Source organism: Coregonus lavaretus (genome assembly GCF_964263955.1).
Source record: "Coregonus lavaretus genome assembly, chromosome: 37".
NCBI classification, from domain to species: Eukaryota; Metazoa; Chordata; class Actinopteri; order Salmoniformes; family Salmonidae; genus Coregonus; species Coregonus lavaretus.
The window spans coordinates 31,990,282-32,008,434 of record NC_140024.1 but is presented as its reverse complement, the minus strand read 5'-3'; the positions used below and the strand labels follow the sequence as shown (position 1 = coordinate 32,008,434).

The 18,153-nt window shown below is 41.9% G+C and overlaps 2 protein-coding genes across 2 annotated transcripts; one reads left to right on the top strand and one right to left on the bottom strand.

Annotated features, from left to right (window-relative positions):
• Nucleotides 1–5,420: 5,420 nt before the first annotated feature.
• Nucleotides 5,421–6,611, top strand: LOC311111567 (relaxin-3 receptor 1-like; the record flags this gene model as incomplete). The annotated part of the gene is made up of 1 exon (XM_084154321.1): nucleotides 5,421–6,611. One exon carries the CDS (start codon nucleotides 5,421–5,423, stop codon nucleotides 6,609–6,611), a length of 1,191 nt encoding a protein of 396 aa, XP_084010447.1.
• Nucleotides 6,612–10,733: 4,122 nt separating this feature from the next.
• LOC311111324 (calmodulin-like protein 4) lies at nucleotides 10,734–17,034 on the bottom strand. The gene is made up of 5 exons (XM_084154047.1): nucleotides 16,980–17,034; nucleotides 16,735–16,765; nucleotides 16,143–16,283; nucleotides 13,391–13,579; nucleotides 10,734–11,024 (listed from the first exon to the last, which is right to left on the bottom strand). Exons 1-5 carry the CDS (start codon nucleotides 16,980–16,982, stop codon nucleotides 10,927–10,929), a joined length of 462 nt encoding a protein of 153 aa, XP_084010173.1. The 5' UTR covers nucleotides 16,983–17,034; the 3' UTR covers nucleotides 10,734–10,926.
• Nucleotides 17,035–18,153: the final 1,119 nt, after the last annotated feature.

Here is an 18,153-nt window from a genome sequence, read left to right as displayed (position 1 = left end):
CCCGCTGTGCCACCTTCAAGGAGCAGATGAGGCTTAAGGCCCTCAATTAAACACACACACGCACCGTTCAAGGAATGGTATGAATTTTAATACCAGCATGCACCACACAGCACTTTAATAGTATGCTAGTGGCATGCTAGTAGTAGTATGCTAGTAATATGCTAGTAGTAGTATGCTAGTAATATGCTAGTAGTGGTATGCATATTGAAACAGAGTCAAAACCCTTTGCATACTAACAGGAACTGACAGCCCATATGAAATGAGGTGAGAAATGAGACAGATGGGTTCATCACGAAGACATTAACGTTAGCCTAATATGTCAGAGACCATTAAACCACTTGCACACGATCTGTCATATCGGATCACACGTCACTGTCCCCAACTAGTGCTCCAGTCCAGGGTCATGTCAGCCTTGATGTAGGACAGTTTAAATAGTGCATGAGAAGAGGGACAGTTCACCCTGGCTCCGGTTCCTCTCCCATGATTTATAACGGGCTTATTAAAGAGGGTCCCACTTTACCATAAGTGTCGCTGGTCATACCTATGTATTCACATGGTAGTAGTTACATAGGCAGTTACAGTGTAGGTACACATTGTTACATAGTACTTAGGCTAAACGTTTGAGGCAATCACATTTTCCAGGATTTTGTAGATAAACTCACTATTAACTATTAAGATAAATGAATGGTGGAAGAGTGGCTTCATCAAAGCATTGGTTTTCCATGTCTGACTGAATCTTCATGGTAATATTATATCTCTCTATACTACCATCTTCAGGAATATCCACTTTTTATCATAACTTTATAATCTCTTTAATTGAAAAGCGATGACCGTGACAAATGTATTCCTCACAAAGGAGAATAGAAACATGATCGGCAATAATCCTTCCTAGAAAACAAAACACAGACGTAATAGAAAAATCCATAAGCCATCTTTATTTCTGCCTAACATTCAAAAGTAATTCAGAACTAGTTTCACTTTAAAAAGTCAGACCAGTCTCACAGGAGGATCCAGGTAGCTGATTTGAATGGACGAGACGCGGTGGAGGTATATAGGAGGTGAAGGGTAGTGTTTGGGTTCTTTGATTGGGGTGTTCAGAGTCGCTCTCACAGGGAATGTGTTATGCCAACCCTGAGACCGTTGAATCCTTTGATAGAGGACGGTGCCCACCAGTACTGTCAGGTGCCATCCCAAATGCCACTGCTGCAGTACCAAGCTATCTCCCCTGTGCCAGTCCATCGCCTCGCAAACCGATTACACTTAGCCTTGGTTCTCCAGAGCAACCCACTAAGGTTGATTTGTATGGACAGTAGAGTGTCAAACAGCCCAAGGGTGTGTCTAGACTGCTCATGGAAGGCCTTTCCCTTGTTCACTAAGGCTGCTACACAACACAGGAAGACCAAGGGGAGAGAGATGGGAGAGAGAGAGAGATGAAGGAGAGAGAGAGATGGAGAGAGATGGGGGAGAGAGAGAGATGAAGGAGAGAGGGAGAGAGAGAGAGATGAAGGAGAGAGAGAGAGATGAAGGAGAGAGAGAGAGATGAAGGAGAGAGATGGGAGAGAGAGAGAGATGGGAGAGAGAGAGAGATGAAGGAGAGAGAGAGAGAGAGAGAGAGAGAGAGAGAGAGAGACATGCAACTGGCATACTTGTTCAAAAGTAAGTTCTAAAGTAAACGCAGCATAGGTATCTTGCACATTAAAGCTTTTGGAAATGTTTAATTTGTATTAATTGTTCACACCAAGACACCAGCTCAGAGGCCAACTTTAGGTTGACTACTGTATCTGGTATCTTTAAGATACCACAGCTTGAGTTATTGGACTAATGGAAGCAAATTATTTAAAGAACTGAACACAATTAATCCTCATGCCATTCACTCATGTTGTTTGCCTAACAGTTTACATTGACTAGTGGAATGTGACTATCACTGTGAGGTACAGATACAGTAGGTAAACATGAGCGTGCTTATGACATCATCAGGCATGACCCAAGTAAAAGTTTGGGGTAGCAAACTACAGCTAGGCTACTAGAATTTTAAGCATGGCCTGAAACGCTAGAGGCGGTTCAATGACCGATCTCTCTGGGGGGAAACCCCCCTCTGAAATACTGTAGCTGGTCTCATACAAGCTGGAAATAGAGGTATAGCCTGGGAACATCACGTCTGTTTTGAGTCATATTCTCATGGGATTTCGGCAAAAGGGTGAAAACATAACATAAGTGTCAATATTTCCCAAGTGAACTGCTTGCATATATCAGTCACATCACTAGGCTGTTTGTGTAAAGGCTGCGTAGATCAGTCACATCGCTAGGATGCGTTTGTGTAACTAAATAGATCAGTCACATCGCTAGACTATGTTTGTGTGAGTAAAGGCTCCGTAGGGCAGATCAGTTGCCTGAGTACAATGGGCTGCAGAGGTCCCCTTGTTACTGTAACTGGCATTTTAAAATGCCAGCATAGCTGAACTATTCCACAAAACGATTTAAAATAAAAGTATGTCAGAGGAATGATTCATTGACTTTAAGCGGCTGGCTTACCTGTCTCTTGTTCAAATCCAAATGTTTTACTGTTGTGAAACATCGCCAAGACCCCCGCTGCAACCAAAAAGTGAATGGGAGAGAAAGTTTGCTCGAGAACGTGCAGTCCGCAGTGCAAGTAAATCATCTTGTTGGAAGGTAAAGAAAGAAAACATGTAATTATGCTTTATTCTCACTGTGCCGACTGTCATTTCAAACGCTCTCCATTTTGGAGTGAAACACTTATACCCTGCTAGAACCATGCACTTTAAGCATAGAAAGCGTGACGCCGGCGATATAAACTTCATAAGTTTTTTACGAAGTTGTACCGTTCCTCGGGGATTTTCACATGCGTCTTTTGCATTTCAAGAATTGTAAGCTCTAAGTGTTGTTTGCTGACAAGACGTTGTCCCTTCTTTCTTCCATCAAGCCCCCTTCGACAGCCCTGACAGTTAGGAACGGTCCTTAACAAGCCAAACTTTGCTTAAGAACCGCCCTCTCCGATAAAGTTTAGTGGGTGGACTTGAGAGAATAGAATGAATGTCTTTCAGTAGTAGCCCAGGGGATGGTAGGTGATGGGGAGAATATTACATTCAATTACTTGGGTTGCCTGTTAAAATAAAAATACGTATGGTGTGCAAATGTCAATAAAGTGGGATAGTTGAGGAAAGTCGAATTGACACATTGAACTGGATGTCAAATAGGCTAACCCACACCCGATAAAGGCTAATATTACGATTGTACACAATATTAAAGCATATTGCTTGTATATTATAGGCCTACAGCGACACTTTAGCCTACTGTATAATCTTGTTCGCATGGATTCATCATATGTGTGACATATAGCCGTCTAGGTTACTGCACTGAGCACCAGTGCATAACGGGACCTGTGTGCATTATGCACTGTGAGAAGGCCAAAACTCCAAGGAAATCATAAACACAACTAATCAAGTGCAATTGCATTATGTTTCCTTTGAAAATTATGCTTTCATCTTGGAGCTCAGAATAGTGTATCTCCTATGGCAGGGGTGTCAAACTATTTCCACGGAGGGCCTAGTGTCTGCTGGATTTGACATAGACAACCAGGTGAGGGGAGTTCCTTACCAATCAGTGACCTTAATTAATCAATCAAGTACACAGAAAGAGCAAAAACCCGCCGACACACGGTCCTCCATGGAACTAGATTGACACGTGCCCTATGGCATCCTTCACTGGTCAACCACTGGTTCTCTCCAAAGTGTCCCCATCATGTTGCCCCCTCTAGCGGAAGAGGATGGTCAGTTTGGCACATATGTCTATAATAAACATGCAAATGTCAAAGAATGAATACATAAATAAAAAACAATTAAAATGTAATGTCTGCCGTGGTAAAGCTTTGGTAAGATAAGGAAACCGATATTTGAGTAGGCTAGACAAGGGAGGCACAACTATTTCATGGTTTTGCAACATCATTTTGGTCCTTTTCAAACCATAAAGTATTGGCAACTGGTCAAATAGATACCCTCCCATTATTCATTATATTTTGCTAAAATGTCAGGGACATTTTTTCTATATAGAAACATTAAAAAGTATATAAAACAAGGGAAGAAGAAATGTACATGTACACTTCGTGACCAAAAGTATGTGGACAACTGCTCATCGAACATCTCATTCCAAAATCATGGGCATTAATATGGAGTTGGTCCCCCATTTGTTGCTATAACAGCCTCAACTCTTCTGGGAAGGTTTTCCACTAGATGTTGGAACATTGCTGCGGAGACTTGCTTCCATCCAGCCACAAGCATTAGTGAGGTCGGGCACTGATGTTGGGCAATTAGGCCTGGCTAGCAGTTAGTGTTCCAATTCATCCCAAAGGTGTTCAATGGGGTTAAGGTCAGGGCTCTGTGCAGGCCAGTCAAGTTCTTCCACACCAATCGACAAACATTTCTGTATGGAACTCGCTTTGTGCACAGGGGCATTGTCATGCTGAAACAGGAAAGGGCCTTCCCCAAACTGTTGCCACAATGTTAGAAGAACAGAATCGTCTAGAATGTCATTGTATTCTGTAGCGTTAAGATTTCCCTTCACTGGAACTAAGAGGCCTAGCCCGAACCATGAAAAACAGACCCAGACCATTATTCCTCTTCCACCAAACTTTACAGTTGGCACTATGCATTGGGGCAGGTAGCATTCGCCTCCCTTCCAGAGGCAATTTGGAACTCTGTAGTGAGTGTTGCAACCAAGGACAGACGACTTTTACGCGCTCCAGCACTCGGCGGTGCTGTTCTGTGAGCTTGTGTGACCTACCACTTCCTGGCTGAGCCATTGTTGCTCCTAGACATTTCCAAATTTGAAGAACTGACTAATTGGAAAGCTGGCATCCTATCACGGTGCCACATTGAAATTCACTGAGCTCTTCAGTAAGGCCATTCTACTGCCATTGTTTGTCTATGGAGATTGCATGGCGGTGGGCTCGATTTTATACACCTGTCAGCAAAGGGTGTGGCTGAAATAGCCGGATCAGGGGGTGTTTGAAGGGGTGTCCACATACTTTTGTACATATAGTGTAGCTTATTTTCTTTTGGTATCTGAAAATTCATATTTTGTCGAGACCTATCAGTAGTTTATTCACAGAAAGGTCCATCACGTCTCAATCGACCAATCCACGCGTTGCAGGGGCAGGCGCTGTGAACGAGCACAGCGGCGCACCTGTATAAGACTACTGTCAAGATGCAAAGTTTCACATTGATTGCCGTGTTATCAAGGACTGTAGACACGATAACTTTTATCATACAAGCTTCAATTACATAACATGAACAGCTAAAATAAGCACTCAGTTGCATGGAGCGCGAGGACTCTTCTTTGATATGCCATCGGGAAGCGACCTGGTGCAAGTAGAAGCACCGGTTGTTGCATTCTTATCAGTGAGGATGGGCGAGCTACTCAACCACAGCGGTAGCGGGGCATTGAACATGACTTTGATGGATGATGACAAATTCGGCAGTCTGGAGGATATTGACGTGACCGCGGACGGCACCCCGATTCTAAGGATAATCATCTCCGTTGTGTACTCCATTGTTTGCGCGGTGGGGTTAATTGGGAACTTGTTAGTCTTTTTCCTAATGAGATTAAAACAGGGCCGGAAGAAATCGAGTATTAACTTTTTCATCATCAACTTGGCAATGACGGACTTCCAGTTTGTGTTGACTCTGCCGTTCTGGGCAGTGGACACCGCACTGGACTTCAGCTGGCCGTTTGGAGACGCCATGTGTAAAATCATCCTTTCCGTAACAGTTATGAACATGTACGCGAGCGTGTTCTTTCTGACTGCTATGAGTGTGACCCGTTACTGGTCTGTGGCCTCGGCTCTGAAGAACCGGTCGAGGCAGAGGTCGTGTTCCGTGAAATGGGTGTGCGCGGTGCTGTGGGTCTCCGCAACCATTGCCACAGCACCCACTACCATTTTCTCCTCTGTGACAGTAGTGGCTGGAGAGAAGCTCTGCCTCATCAGGTTCCCCGAGGGACATGACTGGCTCGCGCTCTATCATCTCCAAAAAATCATCATAGCCTTCGTCATACCCATGCTGATAGTGTCCGTCTGCTATCTGATGCTCTTACGGTTCATCCGTCTGAGGAGCATGAACAACAACCACCCCAAACGGAGGTCGAGGGTGACCAAATCTGTCACCATCGTCGTCCTCTCCTTCTTTCTTTGCTGGATGCCAAATCACGCCATCACATTCTGGGGCGTATTGGTGAAATTTAACGCTGTCAATTGGGATAAATCCTACTATTTGGTCCACACCTATGTATTCCCGGTGACTGTGTGCCTCGCGCATGCCAATAGCTGTTTGAACCCAGTTCTGTATTGTCTCATGCGACGAGAATTCAGAAAGATGCTGAAGGATTTGTTTTGGAGAATTTCCTCACCAGCAATCTCCAAAGCCTGTACAATACGTACGTTTACGGGGACGTGCAACACACGTGTAACACACGACGACAACCAAGGGGTTATTCCCTTGAATGTTCTAGACACCACACAATGTCGACTATCCGTTATTGACAGACTGGTTCTACCCGGAATGGCACCTGAAGATTCACAGTGTATCCACCAGACATAATGCACTTACTCTATGAAACGACTTGCTTTCACCAATTACGCATGCATTTGGGAACGATAAATGACAGAGTTCTTGAGTTCCCAATGTTGTCATTACGCACGGGGCACCAGTTTCACAGAGTAGCCCAACGTTGTGAAAAGCTTTATTTACAGAAATTTGGTGCGTCCCTTGGCACGCACTGGAACGGGACGGACATGTACTTAGTAAACTTTATTCGCAATGATTACCTGTTGATTTTAAGATAAGAGAGTCCTGTGGATAGTATACCCTTTATTGGAATGTTGAGATGTTTCTTCTGTCGTCCATTCAAGCTCACACATCGCCATTCAGTGTACACATTTTTAGTACAGCAACATCGAAATAAATGTGATCCTATTAATATGTTATCAGTGCTTCTGTTGTGGTATCTGAATGTGTGGCTGAATGTAAAGGGTCATTGCCATGTATGTGAAATAAAGCGCAAATAAATTAAGCATTTTGGTCGATTGATATATTCAGGCAATGTGTTGTGTGGGTCAATTTGCAACTTTCGAAAACGCTAGATACCAATTACTAAAACTCATTAGATGACGAGAAATGGTCGATTGAAGATTAACGTTATAGCATCATGATATTCAATGCGTTATTGGAGATTACTTAATGCGTAAAGACTCACACACTGTGATGTAACTGCGACACGATATAATGGATTGCAATTAGACAGTACATTATAAATAAGATAATCATATTGGTATGCGTATTTTCTTCGTTCATGAGAAGAAGGTTGACCACTTCGGAAACCGGCCTAAAGTTAATCTACTTAATTTTACCGACGAGATTACGCTTTCAGAAGTTGTAATGACACTCAAATCTATTTATATTAAGAAAGCGGCCGGCCTCGGACCAATTTAACCCTTATTTTCCCCAAATTGGTGCAGAGATCATTGCTGCCTCTCTCACGCATATATTTAATCTTTCATTGGCGAGTAATACGATTCCAAAAGTCTGGCAAGCAGCCTACGTCAACATTTTACATCTTGGTCGATTGATTTATTCAGGCAATGTGTTGTGTGGGTCAGTTGGGTCAAAGTTGGATAACTATAGTCCCATATCTAAACTGTCTGCACTGGCAAAATCTTTGGAAAACCTGGTTGAACTCACAATTGAAAGACTTTCTGTATAATAACTAATTTGATCTCAATTCCAGTCGGATTTTAGAGCCAAGCATAGTACAATTACTGCTGTAACTAAGGTTGTAGGTGATATTCTAGATGCTCAGGACAAGAAACATCACTGTGTTTCACTTTTTATTGACTTATTGAAGGCCTTTGTTGACCCTGCAGTTGTATAGACAAAGAAAAAGTTGGTTTAAGTGTTGAAACATTGGATTGGTTCCAAAACTACCTTTCTGACAGAATGCAGTGTAGCACAGAGGGTATGAAATCTGAGTTTCCAAGGCTTATCAAAGGAGTTCCCCAGGGCTCAATTTTAGGTCTGATCCTTTTTACAATGTATATACATGATATAGGGAAGACTGTATGCTGATGACACAATTATTTATTCTAGCACATCTTGAAGGCTTTTCAGGATTTACAGTTGGCTTTTGATGCTGTTCAAAAACAACTTTTCCAATTGAAACTTGTGCTTAATGCAAGGAAAACTACACTTATGGTTTTCTCTTCTCTGAAAGTAGACAAATGGAGTCACTTGCAGATTTCAACTGTAAAAAGCAAGCAAATTGAAAATGTCACCTATAAGTATGTTGGCATTTGGTTAGATGAAAAGCTGAATTTTAAACAGCACATTGATAACTTCACCAAGAAACTGAAGTTGAAATTGGGTTTTTATTTTTGGAACAAATCTTGCTTTTCAATGGGCGGCAGGTAGCTTAGTGGTTAAGAGCGTTGTGCCAGTAACCGAAAGGTCGCTGGTTCTAATCCCCGAGCCGACTAGGTGAAAAATCTGTCGAACCCTAATTGCTCCTGTAAGTCGCTCTGGATAAGAGCGTCTGCTAAATGACCAATTATTATTATTATTATTATTATTATTATTATTATTATTAATTATTATTATTTATTATTATTATTTATTATTTATTATTTATTATTATTATTATTTATTATTATTATTTTTATTATTATTATTAATTATTAATTATTATTATTATTATTATTATTATTATTATTATTATTATTATTATTATGTCAGTCAGAAAGGATCTTGTTCAAAGCACTTTGTTAGCAGTGCTGGATTATGGTGATATTATCTGTATGCAGGGCTTAGCAAGTACCTTAAAAACTCTGGACACAGTGTGTCATGGTGCTTTTAAGATTTATCACCAACGCTAGATAGATCACTCTCCCATCACTGTGATTTGTATGCCATGGTGCAATGGACCTCTCTCTCCACCAGGAAGCTAAAGCACTGGTACACTTGTGTGTTCAAAGAAAGCATTGATAGGTCAACCACCTTTGTATCTCTGTTCCTTACTGACCAGATCAGTCACTCAATACAGTCTTCGTTCACAGTCGCTGCAGTCCTTGTCTGTTCCTAAGGCTAGAACTGAGATGGGGAAACCATAGTTATCCCATAATGCCCCTTCATCCAGTAACATGCTTCAAAATATATTAAAAGTTAGGGGAGTTAGAGTCTTTCCCGGTGTTTAAGACTGATCGAATAATGTTTTTGATAGCTGCAGTTTATCATTTTTGTTTACTTGTATTTTTTTTGTAATGTTTTATGTACACGCTGCTATTTCCGTTTTTTCTTCATGTCAGGTCGCCCTGGAAAAATGGGTCTTACCTGGTTAAATAAAAATAAAACAATTACATTTGGTAGGTGTGTCCAGCGTTTCCCAAACTTGGGCCTCGGAACACCAAGGGGTGCACGTTTAGGTTTTTTCCCTAGCACTACAAAGCTGATTCAAATAATCAACTAATCATCAAGCTATGATTATTTTAATCAGCTGTGTATTGCTAGGGCAAAAACCAAAACATGGGATCCCCCAAGACCGAGTTTGGGAAACGTACAGGTAACTGCCAAAATAAAGGAAAAACCAATAAGTGTTTTAATAGGGCATTGGGCAACCACGTGCCGCCAGAACAGCTTCAATGTGCCTTGGCAAAGATTCTACCAGAGTCTGGAACTCTATTGGAGGGATGCAACACCATTCTTCCACAATAAATTCCATATTGGTGTTTTGTCGGTGGTGGTGGAAAACGCTGTCTCATGTTCCGCTCCAGAATCTCCCATAAGTGTTCAATTGGGTTGAGATCTGGTGACACACACACTCTAAACCTGCTATGCTCCTTTGAGACCCCTGTTTCAAAGTCACTGAAATTTCTTCTAGTCATGGTAGCCAAAATAATGGACAACTGGGCAATTTTATACATGACCCTAAGCATGATGGGATGTTTTAATTGCTTAACTCAGGAACCACACCTGTGTGGAAGCACCCGCTTTCTATATATTTAGGTACCCCTCATTTAATCCAGGGTTTCCTTTATTTTGGCAGTTACCTGTATATTCTCCACATATTCCTCCTGCCCCCCTGCACTCCTTAATAATGGCTTAGCTATATTGGATGACTAAATTAAATGCCATTACGTTCTTGTAAAAAAATTATATATGCTTACTGACAATCTATCAGGCAGAGAATTCCTTTGACGTGTAATTTATGCCATAAATGAATGGTGTGTGTGCAAAGAATTCACCTCCAATTGCAGGCTACAGCTGCACACTATTGACACAATATGCAGTGTGTGTGCAAAGAATTTGGTCCTTCCTACATAACTAGTATTTTTTTTAAACATACATTCCTACTAATGACGTTGTATAATTTGGTTACTATGACATGTAAATATTGACTTAAATTGTTATTGTAAAGAATATTGTGGGAGGAACAAACAACTTGCACAACTTTTTAGTTCAATGGTATGGCTGAAAGAGCTTGAGTGATTGCACCATGTAAACTACATTTATAAAATCCTACACCTAGAACACAAGTTCAACAAACAGTTTAAAACTCAAAATCGAAAAGGGATAGTTGTGTTTATTTTGTTTATTTGAATCTCCATTACCTGTTGCACATGCAGCAGCTACTCTTCCTGCAGCAAGTAAAATACAAACCCTCAATAAAAAATAAAAAAGATTCATCCATTTAATTAATCAAATGCACTTGTATAAATGATAGAACGTAGCCTACAATAGATACAAACCTAGATGATCAATAAATGATGTGCATGGAGGTGGTTGGGTAAAGCTCAGTGCATGCATGACTAGGTCCCTTCCATGACCATGCTTCCCTATCATAAAGGACGTCACCTCCTCCTGTCCCTCAGTAATCCACTGACGGTAGTGTCACCATCCTGGTGAACTCCTCGTAGTGCACCTTGCCATTAGACTTCACGTTGGCTTCTCTGAACAGCTCGTCCACTGCAAATTTTAGAGGGGAAATAACTTCATGTTAATTCGCTGATTTGGGACCAACCACAAGTATGTTACCAGGTAGAATCGTTAAAAAACATTTAAGTGTTTTATAATTTGCAAATTGACACAAGATTCAGTTAATGTATGTGTTGACACATGAGAATGACTTGACCCACTGGGCACAGATGTCAATTAAATTGAATTAAAATGACGTGGACACAACGTTAATTCAACCAGTGTGTCCAGTGGGAAAGCTGCCATCTCAATGTGTATTTCCATAGGGTCTCTTGAAGGCACTGGGTGTCTCTCAATAGTCTAAAGTGGCCTTGTTTCTCTATTTCCCCCATCTGCACTAATTTAACCCTTTACACTCCTGGGAATTGGCCTATATGGATAGGGCTACATTGAAATGTTTCTTACAGAAGAAATATGAAAAGCATATGCATAAACATGGTAGCAATGAAAAGGGAACAGTTTAGAGATTATGGGGAAATTGTTAGACTAAAAAGGTGAGGACACAGCAGTTCACCTGACAAGACTGAATTCAAACCTTACACTGTTGATTTTATGTGCATTTAACATTTTCTGTACTTTTTTGCCACATTTGTTGTTAACGAAATCTGAAAATACTCTGGATACATTCAGTAACATGATAAGATTATTCCTGGGAAATGTGTTGTAGGTGCAACACAAGACAGAACAATAAGAGGTTTGAGTGAGAGGTCTAACTGGTGTCTAGGGTGGCCACACACCTCTCCAAAGTGTGCACATTTCCTAAGAAATGTCTATGCACTTTTATGACTCATAGAAAAGGCTTCAACTGTAAGGTGCTTTTTTGAGCTCTCCTAGCTGTGCCGTTGAAGAATTAGAGCAAGCACACTTGTAGGTATTTTGTTTGGAACACAGCCCAGCATCCCCGCAATCACAGTTATTGTTGTTGTTCACGCAATCCAAAAACAGTCCATTATAAAATCGCAATCTGGGTCAGGTGTGAATCATTTGAAAGCATGTTCTATTGCCAACATGACTATCTAAGTTATGAAATACAATATTAAAGTTTTAGGCTTTCACAATGCAATTTAGGGAAACATATCGTAATTTCGGTGCGCATAGACGGGTTAGCTGACAACGTCACGAAAATGATGCACGTGATTCAATGGGGCAGAAGTCTGTGTGTTGTTGTGATTCTGGATGGTCAGATATCTAGCAACAATGAAAAGCTGCTGCCATGAGCGGAATCGTAGGTGGCTCGTTTCAGCTAGTTTTATCTTGTTCTTGATACCATGTCTTGTTTTGAGGTGTTTGGACTGATGTCATGTCTCTGCTAATATGGCAAAAAATTCGCTAGCTAGCTAACCAACAACTGTAACAATGTATTTGAGAGAAAAGTGCTCATTGTGCAAATGTATTTGTGTTTTCAATAAATACAAATATATTTGACACGTTTCAACAATCTAAGAGCACCCCGTCTGTTTCGCCCCATAGTTGCGCTGTTGTTGCTAAACAACCAACCCGTCTATAGAAAGGAGTCATGAGTGCATTCAAGTGCGTGTGCCGAGGCAAATGTTATTCACTGTAGACAAACAGGCTCATTCTGTTCAAAATAACCCAGGGTATGACGCCATGTCATCTTGTAACTATACATCAAACATAGTGATCATAAACAAACACTGTATATGAAGTTACATTTATGACATGGAAATGTTAAGTGCCCATTTAGACTCACTGGTGTTAGGCTTGCATGTATGACATCAAACCAGTATTTATTATAATCTTCAACGTCTCATCTTTCAAAATACATAGAGCCCTCTTAATTTACAACATTTCCCTCACGCACACAACGAAACATTTTAAAAAGTTGCCCAATTACCGGGAGGGATGGGGCAACTTCTTTTCGCAAGCAGTGCTCAAGTTCAGAATGGCTGTCAGTCAAAACCGATACAGCGCTGTGAAGCGCAGAGCCAGAGCTCTGACGTCATGTATAGAACGTTACTGTCCAGACAGACACTGCGTTCCAATTTAGGCGTTTATCAGTGCCCAAATCTGCCATTTTCAACCCGTATACGGGTACGAGTGTAAAGGGTTAAAAGAGCTGGACTGATGAAAACAAATACCAGGAAAAGGTATACCAGTTATATTTTACTTTTCTTTTTAACCTCAGTGCATATTATGTATAAGAGATTGTAAGAAGGAGCCAATTCAGACTGTCAAGCTGCACTTTCAGGGCCAGTTTCCCCGACCCAGATTAAGCCTATCTACTACTCCTGCATTAAACAGCATTTTAAATAGAGACTCCATTAAGCATTATATCTAGTCCGGTCTTAATCCATGTCAGCTAAAACCCATACTGATAGAAACACATTGTAGGCTACCTTCTTTATCAGTTAGCTTCTCTCCTAGCTTGGTGAGCTTGGTCCGGAGCTCAGAAGCCAGGATGTAGCCCTTGTTCTGCTTGTCCGTCATCCTCATGGCCTCCAGGATCTCCGCCTTGGGGTCCTCCTGCTGGATCTGCCGGTGCATCATGGTCAGGAAGGTGGAGAAGTCCAGCTCGCCCTTCTTATCTGGAGAAGGAAGGAGATCCATAGAACTAATCACCTGCAAAGGGCACCATTGATCCAAAGTAGGCCTAAATGCTGTTGTTAAAGTGACTGGTTATCTGCTACATGGCCGAGTTGTGGTGTATTTTCATACAACTCTACTGAGCATTGTTGATTATTACTTACTTCTTCAATCAAATCATTAGTTAGGGCAGTGGATTGTGTCAATGTGGCTGCGTTTACACAGGCAGCCCAATTCTGATATTTTTTCCATGAATTGGTCTTTTGACCAATCACATCAGATCTTTTCACATCAGATCTTTTTCAAAGCTGATCTGATTGGTCAAAAAAAATCAATGAGGCGAAAAAAATATCAGAATTGAGCTGCCTGTGTAAATGTGTAAAAGAATGAACTGCAAATGGGCATAAAGTTCAGAGTAACAGAGCAGACAAACTTTTTGACTCTCAGAAAGACATTCAGTTCTATGTTGTTCTCAGGAAATTGGGGATTGGTGGAAAAAAATTCTGTTGAGTCAAACGTGTTTTAACCAAAGCCATTTTCACATTACCAAATCAGTTAATTGGTTTGAATATTTCTCAGTACTTCCCCCAGGTTAAAAAGTTCAGTGCAGCAATTATGAAGAGCTGAGAGAAGATACATATATGTTTTAATGTAATAAATGGAATTGGAACAAGCCTGGACAGATTTCAGCTAATGTGTAGGTTACACTCAATGTGACAACAAGGTGACATTTTCTCCCTCTACCCACCTCCCCAAGTAGCAGCTTGCCTGCCTGTTAAATCATTTACAGCCAAAACCTCACTACCATTCCTAAACAGTCCAGCTAGATCACCAGGTGTCTAGAGACACTTCAATATTCTAATGGCTTCCACTTCCCTGCTTGTTCCCTTCATCTGCACTGACCTTTAAAAAAATAAAATTGGGGGGAAAAGATGTCATGGTAACGCAGATGAAGAGAGGACGTCACTCTAGACCCCTCAAACTCAACCAGTTCCAGTGGGTTGTTTCATCTTTCCCCTCTAATCAGGGAGTGATTTAGACCTGGAACACCAGGTGTCTGACATTAATGATCAGGTAGAACAGAAAAGCAGCAGGCTCCAGACCTCGTAGGGTAAGAGTTGAATACCCCTGCTATAGACTACTGAGATGCCCCCAGGGTAAATCACTCTAGACTACTGAGATGCCCCCAGGGTAAGTCACTCTAGACCATGGCTCTCCCAACCGTGTTCCTGGAGAGCTACCCTCTTGTAGGTTCACTCCAACCCCAGTTGTAACTAACCTCATTCAGCTTATTAACTAGCTAATTATTCGAATCAGGTGCGCTAGATTAGGTTTGGAGCGAAAACCTACAGGACGGTAGCTCTCCAGGAACAGGGTTGGAGAGCCCTGCTGTAGACTACTGAGATGCCCCAAGGGTAAGTCACTCTAGACTACTGAGATGCCCCCAGGGTAAGTCACTCTAGACTACTGAGATGCCCCCAGGGTAAGTCATTCTAGACTACTGAGATGCCCCAAGGGTAAGTCATTCTAGACTATTGAGATGCTCCCAGGGTAAGTCACTCTAGACTACTGAGATTCCCCCAGGGTAAGTCACTCTAGACTACTGAGATGCCCCCAGTGTAAGTCACTCTAGACTACTGAGATTCCCCCAGGGTAAGTCACTCTAGACTACTGAGATGCCCCCAGTGTAAGTCACTCTAGACTACTGAGATTCCCCCAGGGTAAGTCACTCTAGACTACTGAGATGCCCCCAGGGTAAGTCACTCTAGACTACTGAGATGCCCCCAGGGTAAGTCACTCTAGACTACTGAGATGCCCCCGGGGTAAGTCACTCTAGACTACTGAGATTCCCCCAGGGTAAGTCACTCTAGACTACTGAGATGCCCCCAGGGTAAGTCACTCTAGACTACTGAGATGCCCCAAGGGTAAGTCATTCTAGACTATTGAGATGCCCCCAGGGTAAGTCACTCTAGACTACTGAGATGCCCCCAGGGTAAGTCACTCTAGACTACTGAGATGCCCCCAGGGTAAGTCACTCTAGACTACTGAGATGCCCCAAGGGTAAGTCATTCTAGACTATTGAGATGCCCCCAGGGTAAATCACTCTAGACTATTGAGATGCCCCCCAGGGTAAGTCACTCTAGACTACTGAGATGCCCCCAGGGTAAGTCATTCTAGACTACTGAGATGCCCCCAGGGTAAGTCACTCTAGACTACTGAGATGCCCCCAGGGTAAGTCACTCTAGACTATTGATATGCCCCCAGGGTAAGTCACTCTAGACTACTGAGATGCCCCCAGGGTAAGTCACTCTAGACTACTGAGATGCCCCCAGGGTAAGGCACTCTAGACTACTGATATGCCCCCAGGGTAAGTCACTCTAGACTATTGAGATGCCCCCAGGGTAAGTCACTCTAGACTACTGAGATGCCCCCGGGGTAAGTCACTCTAGACTACTGAGATGCCCCCAGGGTAAGTCACTCTAGACTATTGATATGCCCCCAGGGTAAGTCACTCTAGACTATTGAGATGCCCCCAGGGTAAGTGAGGGGACCTTGATGGCATACCTATCTTGTGGACCTGCAGGTGTCTGTCGATCTCGCCGAAGGTGGGACTCGTCCCCAGACAGCGCATAACTGTGATCAGGTCCTTGGCTTCAATTTTCCCCTTGCGCTTCTTGTCATACAAGGAGAAACATTCCTTGAACTCTACAGGGGGAAAAACATGCAAATAATGCACTGAGGTTCTGGGTAAAAAAGAAACTATGACTGTGGAGAAAAAATTTATAATCAGGATAATATATTCTAAAAACAGTGCATATTACAATGTCAAAATGCATTCTAAAAACATTGCATCAAAATGCATTCTCCTCACTCCAAGGAGGCAATTAAAACGTTCTTGTCTCACTCCAAGAAGGCAGTTAAATGTTCTTGTCTCATTTCGACAAGTGTAGAGGAAGAAATAAATCATACTTTTACCCTCAAATGGGATTCTTCTTTTCTAAAATCCCTTTTTTAAAGACATTGCTCTCAAAGTTAGTCACAATATTTTACTCTACTGTTCAATATCAACTTATTGAAAAAGACTGACATTATTTATGCCTCAAGTGACCTCTCACACACCAAAAGAAAAGCTAGCAAACAACATAGCACACCTTACCGTTGATCTGAGTACCTGACAGGAATTTAGCCTGAGAAAAACACAATACACCATGAATTGGCTTAAACACAAATTATTAAATGGAAATTATTAAACAGAAAACACAAAAAATACACCATGAGTTGGCTTAAACATGTACAGAAATTATTAAACCGAAAACACACAAAAATACACCATGAGTTGGCTTAAACGTGTACGGAAATTATTAAACAGAAAACACCAAACAATGAAGTGGTTTTTCATACCATGTCTGTCGTCGGAGATCTCTCTTCCTGTAATGCAACTGGCTCACCTCCTGTCTCCACACCCGTCTGCCTGCCCGTTCTAAAGTCCAGTACAGAGTACATGTCATTTAATACCGGTTGCTGTGGAAACCGAGATAGTGGAGCCACGGTATCATATTATCCTCTCCCTTTCTCCTCTCTCAAATAGCTGTGATACTAAACACTATCTATTGTCTGTTATGACAACCAGGATATGTTAAAATACACAGTGTGGCCAGTAGCAGACGAGTTACAGTATACGGAAATTGTAGTTACATTTAAAAAGTAAAATTCTTCAATAAGATAAGTAACTTTGTCTATATTAGAAGTAGGCGTAAGTATGATTGATCTTGCCCAACTAATAGAACTCCCGCATTCAATTCAATATCTTGTAATGTCTAGTGAAAGGACCGATGACAGGATGGTGATGACAGTGAATAGTCTCCCGAGTGGCGCAGTGGTCTAAGGCACTGCATCGCTGTGCCACTAGAGATCCTGGTTCGTATCCAGGCTCTGTCGTAGCCGGCCGTGACCGGGAGACCCATGGGGCGGCGCACAATTGGCCCAGGGTAGGGGAGGGAATGGCAGGCAGGGATGTTGGTAGAGCATGGCGTTTGCAACGCCAGGGTTGTGGGTTCGATTCCCGCGGGGGGCCAGTATGAAATGAAAAAAAATAAAAAGAATGTATGCACTCACTAACTGTAAGTCGCTCTGGATGAGAGCGTCTGCTAAATGACTAAAATGTAAAAATGTAAATGTAAAATGAATATATACATTTCCTGAGGTAGCTGCAATATATAGCATTACCACTAGAGGTCATTGTCTATCAATCCAGCCATGTACTAGTACTGCATATACTGCATATAATAATTTGGTATGTGGATACCCCACTACATCTGGCGTGTACTCTGTATTCCCGCTCAATTGGTAGAGCATGGTGCTTGCAATGTGGGTTCGATTCCCACTGGGGACCAGTACGAAAAAGTATGAAAATGTATGCACTCACTACTGTAAGTCGCTCTGGATAAGAGCGTCTGCTAAATTACTAAAATGTCAAATGTAAATCTGCTATAGGAGACATATACTTCAGTATGGAAAAACCCTGATGATGATGACATCTGTTATACCTTATAAGCAAGTAAAGTTAAGCATGTCT